The 8,642-nt window shown below is 38.2% G+C and overlaps 2 protein-coding genes across 2 annotated transcripts; one reads left to right on the top strand and one right to left on the bottom strand.

The window, feature by feature from the left end:
• The first annotated feature begins 301 nt into the window (after positions 1-301).
• On the top strand, positions 302-3,610 carry LOC126374929 (39S ribosomal protein L9, mitochondrial). Its single transcript, XM_050021713.1, has 5 exons — positions 302-487; positions 2,215-2,374; positions 2,592-2,761; positions 2,937-3,137; positions 3,369-3,610. The coding sequence occupies exons 1-5, from the start codon at positions 416-418 to the stop codon at positions 3,525-3,527; spliced, it is 762 nt and encodes a 253-aa protein (XP_049877670.1). The 5' UTR covers positions 302-415; the 3' UTR covers positions 3,528-3,610.
• Positions 3,611-3,684: 74 nt separating this feature from the next.
• LOC126374920 (uncharacterized) lies at positions 3,685-6,807 on the bottom strand. Its single transcript, XM_050021695.1, has 3 exons — positions 6,688-6,807; positions 6,389-6,530; positions 3,685-6,161 (listed from the first exon to the last, which is right to left on the bottom strand). Exons 1-3 carry the CDS (start codon positions 6,705-6,707, stop codon positions 4,317-4,319), a joined length of 2,007 nt encoding a protein of 668 aa, XP_049877652.1. The 5' UTR covers positions 6,708-6,807; the 3' UTR covers positions 3,685-4,316.
• Positions 6,808-8,642: the final 1,835 nt, after the last annotated feature.

Genomic DNA, 8,642 nt, shown 5'->3' with positions numbered 1-8,642 from the left:
CTCGCTCGCTGTCCGTGTTATTTCTTAATTAACTATGCGTATTACTCTTTTTACCCCATAATGAAAGAAAGAGATACACAATGTTAGTTCGAAAATACTCGAAAGAAACTCGCAACTCTTGCTTTGTTTATGGTTCATAATGTGATCATGGTACCACTTTGAACTTTTTTTTCAGGAGCCTATTCACGGCCCGATTTTTATAAATTAGTAAAAGCATAGACATACAATAAGTTTTGTTTAGACATCAACAAAGAGGTCCGTGTTGCTCTATGGACATCAAAAAAGAATACCTTTTTTTTTTGAAGTCAATTAAAAAGAAAACTGTCATCGAAATCCGCAACATAACCTAAAATTATCAATTAGTTTTATCGTATGTTGTTTAATAATTACATCCAGATAAATAGCAGTAGTTACTATGCTCGGAATACGTTCGCTCCTAACTAAAGCGTCTGTAACTGTGCCTGATATATTTAGTCAACAAACACGGGTAATATATTTTGTAAAAAAATATACAAATACACTTCTCATCAAAAAAATCGAAACACTTCCGTTTTCATTGTTTCTGTCCGAATTTAACACAAAAAAGAATTCATACGATGAAAAAAAAATACATAAATGTATAGCTGGCAGTTTGGCCATTACAGTAATAAGCGAAAATTCTAAATTCAAAATTAGAATTTCATTTGTTTATCTTATAAACGAAATGAATCACTGTTTTGAGACAAATGTGTGTTTAGGGTTGGAGTACATTTAGCGTTTAAAAACTAAAAATTGGCGCCTATCCTTAAACTTTTTGTTTTTTATTTCAATACTGTGACTTTGGGACGTCTGAAAAAAGGTTTTTTTTCTAAAACGTATGGATACTTCGCCCACAGAAGCCGCCCAAGTTGTGGCATTGCTGGATTCTGGCCTTAGTCAGCGTGTTGTGGCTGCAAGACTGCATCTAAGCCTGTCATCTGTTCATAGAGTCTATAAACGTTATCGGGAGACTGGTTTGTTCACGCGCCGTTCAGGATCTGGCAGGAATCGGGTCACTTCTGAGCGAGATGATCGATTTATTGTAACAACTTCTTTAAGAAATCGACGCCTTAACGCTTTTCAACTGCAGCAGCGGCTTCGTGTTGTACGAAGGGTGGCTGTAAGTGACTCTACAATTAGAAGAAGGTTGAAGGATCGTGGACTGGTACCGCATAAGCCAGCAAATGGGCCGAAATTAACTGCAGACCATCGAAGAGCGCGCCTTAACTTTGCACGTGAGCACCTAAATTGGTCACACCTACAGTGGAGCAAAGTTCTCTTTTCTGATGAGTGTAAAATTATGCTGTATGGTAACGACGGAAGGAACAAGGTCTACAGAAGAAACGAAGAACGCTATGCACAATGCTGCATTGAAGAAAAGGTCAGCTATGGTGGCGGTTCGTGGACGGTTTGGGGAGGAATCAGCGCCGACGGTAAGACAGAGCTTGCTTTCGTGTCTGGGCCACGTCTGCCTGCACTAAACTGTCATCGGTACGTCGAAGAGTGTCTCGAGCCTCATGTGATGCCCTATGCACATTTTATTGGCAACGGCTTCATATTCATGCACGACAATGCTAGGGCTCACACCGCGGGCGTCGTACGAGATTATCTTAACGAAGTCGATATCTCTATTATGGAATGGCCAGCAAGAAGCCTGGACATGAATCCCATTGAACATCTGTGGGATGAATTAAAGAGACGAATTCGAGCAAGAGATCCTGCCCCAGAAACACTTAGCCAGCTGCAAGATGCAATCCAAGAGGAATGGGACAATATACCACCGCATGTGATCGTGACTCTCATCCGATCGATGAAGAACCGTATGGAAGCAGTAATTAGAGCTCGGGGAGGGAATACAAGTTATTAAATAAACGTTTTTTAGCTTTTTTTTTCATTTACGTGTGTTGTTTTATCCATTTCCTTTATACTCCATACGGAATAAAAATGACTCAATTAACAAAATACGAAACCTATGAAAAATTCTTTTAAATTTAGAACATTAACATTAAGATTTGATAAGCTCATATTACTCACTATTAAACGACATTTAACATTTATTCCTAAATGTACACATTTTTCTGATAATCCTGACAAAACGTAAACTTGCAAGGTGTTTCGATTTTTTTGATGAGAAGTGTATTCTCAGTTTCACCACCAAACCCAAAAATCCTATAAAAATAATGTCTTCCATTACAGAACACATTCATTCTAAAACGGAAATGTCCTCCGCCACTTGCCAAGAAGGGCGGCAGACCTTCAAAGTTTCGTGCGAGGCACTTTATTTACGATTTAGTACAAGACACCAATGTGCTGAAACAACCAGACTTAAAAGTCATACTTACGCAATTTGTTGATGGTAAGTTATCTACATACCTACCTATGAGCTCGAAGCTTTTGTTGACTACCTATCGTGCTTCCAGCATTACAGCCAATTGTAATATATTTTTGTAGAGAAAATAAAGTTTGTAGATATAAGTACCAACTTAAAAGCTGATGTGAGTACATACAAATTTAGTTCTCAACTAAAAAAATATATTCATTTACTTTATAGCTACCCGTTACATTTATTTCAGGTGTTGGCAATCCTGGTGATATTCTCACAGTACGACCTAATACAGCCTACCGTGACTTACTACTGCCTGGTCTTGCAGTGTATGCTAATCCTGAAAATCTACTTAAATATAAAGTTGATGAAGAAAAACCTAAGGTTGAAGTGAAGTTCAGTTCTCCTTATGTACAGAGGGTAATATAATTTTTAGTCATAAATATATTTTTACCAAATAAAAGTTCAACTTCTGTGATGAACAAAGGACTGAATATTTCACGTGCTTTTAGCTTACTTGGTTTAGGGCATGTAAGTTGCCAGATGCACTCTCATTTTTATCTTATATTTACTATAGCTCTTTCTTAACTTTCAGACAATGAACTGCCTATCCCGACTAGTACTCCAAATAACGATGAATAAATTACAACCTTGGACATTGGAACCCTGGCATGTTGCTACGTCTTTCCGCAAGGCAGGATTCATAGTTCCCGACTATGCAATAGAATTGCCACCAGTGAAAATTACTGGACCAGACCTTTCCTTGCAAGATAAAGAGTTCTATGTGACTGTGACAGTAAGTGTTAAAAATAATCTTTTTGTTATTGTAATGTAAGGTTTTTTCCCAAATTTCAATATACAAGTTGTTATTTTAATTCATTTGACAAGAATAGAATAGTCAGACATTTAAGCTAACAAAACCATTTAAAAAATAGAACTGATTTGTCTTTACACTTCTTGCCACCACATTAAATAGAGACAGGATTATAGCTACTACTATTTCTAATCAGATAATTTCACTTTACAGATAAACAAAACTGAGAAGGTGAATGTGAGATGTCGAATCCACCACTGGGCAACTGGGCTAGAACGACTCCCATGGGAAGAGTTCCACTGGAAGAAACCTAAACAAGCTCTCATCCCAGAACAAGCTGAAGTACTTGAGAAAATGCCCTTACCAGAATAGACAGATAAGATAAAGTCAGTGAATGTAGGTCTAATCAAATTAGTTTTTTTAAACAATATATTAAATTGAAAATGAGCCTTTTAGTATTTTCTAATTTATTTATTAATGATATTTCATTAAAACCAGAATTTAATTTAATAACTTTATTAACCCCCAATGCAACATAAAGAAGAAGTCTCCTGTGTGTATGTGAGTGTGTGTGTGTGCGTGTCTGTATCTCCATTGTAGGTCCAGAATAGATGGTCTGAATTCTGATATGAATGTGGTTTTATTTATCATTTGATATTTCATTTCTTTTAGGGAATTATATTTATAGGGTGGGGGATTTTAAATTATTATTTTTTACTTATTGATATCAGTTAAATTTACAATGGCAATGAAATAATCACACAATAAATGAATTGTGGTCATGAAATCATTTACATAGCAGCAAATAGGTATGCATCTTAGAATTACTAGTGTTGTGCCAAATAATTGTGATTTGAACTCTTACTGTGGTGGACGAAATTTCTTACACACGATGGGCGAAATAACTAATCCTTCCATAACATATTGACATTAGTGCAGGCTCGAATTGTCTGTAATAGATGTAAAGAATCATAATTTTGATGATGATTAGTTATATCTTTCACAGACGAGATAATTTGCCCACTGTATGTACAGAGCGTTTTACCGAACGAGATAGTTCACCCATGGTATAATGAAGTTTTTGATTTCATTGCGCCACAGAGAAAGGGTCAATCTGGAACAAGATATCTGTGCACGTCAGTGAACTAACAAACTGAACTATCAATTTGCTCTTATTGTAGATACATCGCTAGTTATCGCTTGCTCTGGTTGGTCTTGGTTTACGGCTTCCGCCACCTCCTGTTGTTCACTGTCAGTTACTTCGTTTTGTACAACAGAGTAATTCTCTTCGTTGTTTAGTTGTTGTTCAATCTGTTGTACAGCTTCATAATTTTCTTGCTGGTATTGTTGTTGATCGTAGTATTCTTGATTGTATTGTTCATAACCTTGTGGCTGCTCCTGATATTGCTGATCGTACGCCACTGGTGCCGGTTCGTATCCTTCTTGCTGCGTGTATTGTTGGTCAGATTGCTCAATTTCTTGCTGTTGTTCATATTCGCCTCCTTGCATATTCAAATATTGTTGTGCATACGCCGGATCGTATTCCTGACTTGTCTCTTCGTGCTCATTAATTTCGGAGGGAGCTTCTTCGTGCGGTGCCTCATAATAATATTGACCATTTTGTTGATAGTTCTTGTTTTGTGTATCGTACATGTTAGCTCCTTGTTCATCATAGGTCACATCTCCCTCCACAGGTTCCTGATAGAATTGTGTCTGTTCAGCTTCAAATTCATCAACTGTGGGATTACTTGGATCATCAACGTGCTCTGCAAATGGGACTGTTGTTTCATCAATTTGCTGATTTATGTTGCTGGCTTCTGGATTTTCATATTGTTGTTGTTCTGTACTATATTGTATTTGTTGTTCATTGCTATATTGATGTTGTTCGTTGCTATATTGTAGTTGTTCGATGCCATATGGGTGTTGTTCTTGTTCGTTACTATATTGTTGTTGTTCTGTTTCGTTACTATATTGTTGTTCAGTACGGGCTTGTGGAGTTGCAACAGTCTCCGAAAATTGCTTAAAGTGACTTTGATCCATTCCATAGCCTTCGGGGTTAACGTTGACACCGTCTTTTAATATAACATCGTTGTTGGGTGTAAATTGTTCAACATTTATTACGTCCACTGGATACTCAACGTCGTCAGTATAATTACCACTTGGCGTTACATGTTCAAGTACTTGCGATTGTGGCACTACTGTTGGGTCCGTAGTATTTGCGGCAAAAAACTCCACTTTATCATTTTTCTCATATGTAGTCGTCTTGTTAGGTTCTGTAACTGGTTGATCAAATTCTAGCTGTCCTGAATCTACATTTGTAGCGTCAATGTTTTGTTCATCAAGCGGTTTTACGGGAACGCTGTGTTTTGGTATCAGTTCAGTTACACTTCCTTTGCCTAAAGGCAAATCATGGGAGTACCTTAAGTCTGTATCTGTGTGATAGAACTGTTTGTTGCCGATCAACTGTTCACTTTGTTGAACTTTTCTGGGGGCCACTACGACATTTTTCTTTTTTATTTCTTGTCGTGAACCAGAGGTGTCTTTTTCGGGCAGATCTTGTCCATATTCAATAGGCGGCTGCGTGTGTGCCCTCGTGGGTATATTTATATGAGCTTTTGTGTTTAGTTCTTCTGAAATAGCGTTTATGTCAGATTGAACACTAGGAATATCTTTTTGTGGTTCTAATTCTTCCTTTTCGTTTTGTTTTAACTGATTTAAAATTTCGTATTTACTTTTCCAGTCTGTATTGTCCTGGATATTAGTCTGTAGTTCGACAGCCTTAACATCATAAAAAGGACTCTCTTCATACTTGCAATGTCGTTTAGGGATAAGTATGTATTTATTGAGTAATTCAGCTATAATACTATTTTCGGCTGTAATTCTGGAAGTTGTGTTCATGGCGGGGTCGTGGGGTCGGCGCGGGTAAATGGCACCTTGACTTGAGAGTGTATCTTGTGTTGGAACGAGGTTCTTTGTTGATACTGGACAATCCCCGGGCGGATTGAACTGAAACAGTTTTTTTGGATATAATATTAGTGATTGTCGACAAATTACATACCTAATAAGAAATAGAACGTTTTGAACTTTGTGTAACATGCATGCCTAAGTAGTCATGCATAAAAAAAATAATTATAATGTGTACACATTGATTACAAAAGCATATCTTGTTAAAAAATTACGGTACAGCAGACTACCACAAACATGCTGTGTATTTAGAAATAATATTATTATACCTTATGCGGCACCACGGCTTTACAGGAGCGCATTTTGTCCAATATACCCAAGATGTACTCATTTCTTTCTTTCCGCTTCCTGTCCTGTTCGAGGAAAGCTTCATATTTTTTTCTCAAGGCGTTGATAGCATCAGACTTAATTCTACAATCAGAAAACATATGTCATTTAAACACAAAAGTTTACAACGTTATAGAAAAAATGCGGTTTTCGATATATTAACCGGACATCAAATAGTGTATATTTCTAAAAAACTAAGCACGCATAAAAAATAAAGACTTCATTAAACATAGAAACGTACTTTCTATCAGATTTCCCCATAAGTCGAGCGACTAGAGTGAGGACCGACCGAAGCGTAAGCACGGGAAGTGTAGCATGGCAGGGATGTAAACAAAGCAATGACGCCCCGACCTTCGAGAAGGTTTTGCTTGGCACACCTTGTTACCTACGTAGGTACACTGATAAATCCATAGCTAGGAAAAGTACGCCACGTACACATTTAGCGAAGATTTATATTCCTCTGTTTTATGTCGTCTGAATTTAAAAAAATATTCTAAGTAGGTACAGGCAACAGCAGCAGTAACTGTCAATACTATTCAGAGGCGGAGGACAGGAGTCCTAGTACGGCTTTGAAATATACTACTCTGGGCGCCATCCCAGTCGCGCCAGACAGAGTACTGCGGGACGGAAGGCGAGGAAAACCACTGCCCTATTTTTCCCTAAAAAGTAGCATGGAGAACGCTACACCGACAAGAGCGTGGCTCTTAAATGAGTGATGTGATGAGTTATCCACGGAGATAGTAAGCTAAGCTGCTCATCCCTTTCTCCTACTCTTCCCCTTAAACAGATCTGAACACGTACTTCAGTTTTTTTCTATGCATGTATCATCATCATCATCAGCCCACTAACGTCCGCACTGCTGGGGCGCGGGCCCAGTGCGGATTGATGGTTATTAACGACTGCTAATGCAGCCGGGACCAACGGCTTAACGTGCCATCCGAAGCACGGAGGAGCTCGAGATGAAAACTTTTTTTTCTTTGTGGTCACCCATCCTATGACCGGCCTTTACGAAAGTTGCTTAACTTCAACAATCACAGACCGAGCGCGTGTACCGCTGCGCCACCGAGCTCTTCATGCATGTTTATATAAATAAATGCAACTGCGCCGTAGTTTAATATATGGAAATCAAATGTGTAGTTCAAGTCTGTAAGGGCTTCGTCGTACCAAGCTCCCCATGGCACGACCCACGAGCGTCAGGCACCATAATACCCGCTACAGACATCACGTGAAGGTCATTGTTTACGCAACCTTGCCACGACACGGGTGCAATTTTAGGGTCTCTTACTTATAAATGTATGATACACATAAGTATTAAATTAGACACATCTTATCGATTGTTTTAACCATCTTTTACCTTTATCCCCGAAGGGATAGATAGAAGTGTATTAGTACACTCACTCCTCGCCAGTTATGTTTAGATAAGTCAAATCCCATGTAATAAGCGGCGAGCGTATTGCCATTAACCGAGCACAAATCCTGCAAACCACTGATATCAATTATCTTGAAGTCGAATTCAGTGGTTTACAGACCGAGCTGGCATTCGAACCACGGAGACTACGATGTAAGTCGCGCGTTCTCCGAACAGGGTTAACACGGTTTCCATCTTATATCCTTGTATCAAAAATAGCCGTAAGTGCGGAGTGCATCATTAGGGATCAAAATTGGGATAAAGGTATGCTGGTAATGAGTCTGTGCATTCATACTAAGGGACTTCACTCACACCACACAGCACTGTAGAGATTAGCCTACCCTACCACACCATAGGTACCATGTAGCCATGCATGCTGCACATTAAATAATTATAACAAGTGATTCAACTTACGAAAACAAAGAAAATAATTTATGATTTTTACGAAAATATGTCAAAACAAATGATAGTAGGCCCATGGGCCTCCATGAAACTGTTTTTCTGTATATTTTAGACATGCTTTTCGGATTTTATTTAGGTTCTTCTGGAATAATTCCGGAGAAAAATTGAATATGTTTTTTAGTATTAAATTTTTCATGATACATAATTGAATTACAGGTATACATATTCTCTTTCAAACTTAATCAATCAATAGACAACATCAGCCACCAAAGAGTTAGATACCATAACAAAGATTGTTTGAATTCGTTAATATTGGCAGTTATTGGTGCAGTCTCCGCGATAAACCAACCGCGCGGTGCGAATTATATCGAGGGCTTCGGCCAATA

The sequence above is a fragment of the Pectinophora gossypiella genome, chromosome 18 (assembly GCF_024362695.1).
Source record: "Pectinophora gossypiella chromosome 18, ilPecGoss1.1, whole genome shotgun sequence".
In the NCBI taxonomy this organism is placed as follows: domain Eukaryota; kingdom Metazoa; phylum Arthropoda; class Insecta; order Lepidoptera; family Gelechiidae; genus Pectinophora; species Pectinophora gossypiella.
Note: the sequence above shows the minus strand (reverse complement) of the source record. Positions and strands in the feature narration are given on the sequence as shown.

Coding starts and splice junctions, on each gene's coding strand:
- LOC126374929 (XM_050021713.1), top strand. CDS start 416: ATGCTCGGAATACGTTCGCTCCTAACTAAAGCGTCTGTAACTGTGCCT. Junction 2,375..2,591: donor ACTTACGCAATTTGTTGATG/GTAAGTTATCTA, acceptor CATTTATTTCAG/GTGTTGGCAATCCTGGTGAT. Junction 2,762..2,936: donor GTTCTCCTTATGTACAGAGG/GTAATATAATTT, acceptor CTTAACTTTCAG/ACAATGAACTGCCTATCCCG.
- LOC126374920 (XM_050021695.1), bottom strand. CDS start 6,707: ATGGGGAAATCTGATAGAAA. Junction 6,531..6,687: donor ATGGGGAAATCTGATAGAAA/GTACGTTTCTAT, acceptor TTCTGATTGTAG/AATTAAGTCTGATGCTATCA. Junction 6,162..6,388: donor AAGCCGTGGTGCCGCATAAG/GTATAATAATAT, acceptor AAACTGTTTCAG/TTCAATCCGCCCGGGGATTG.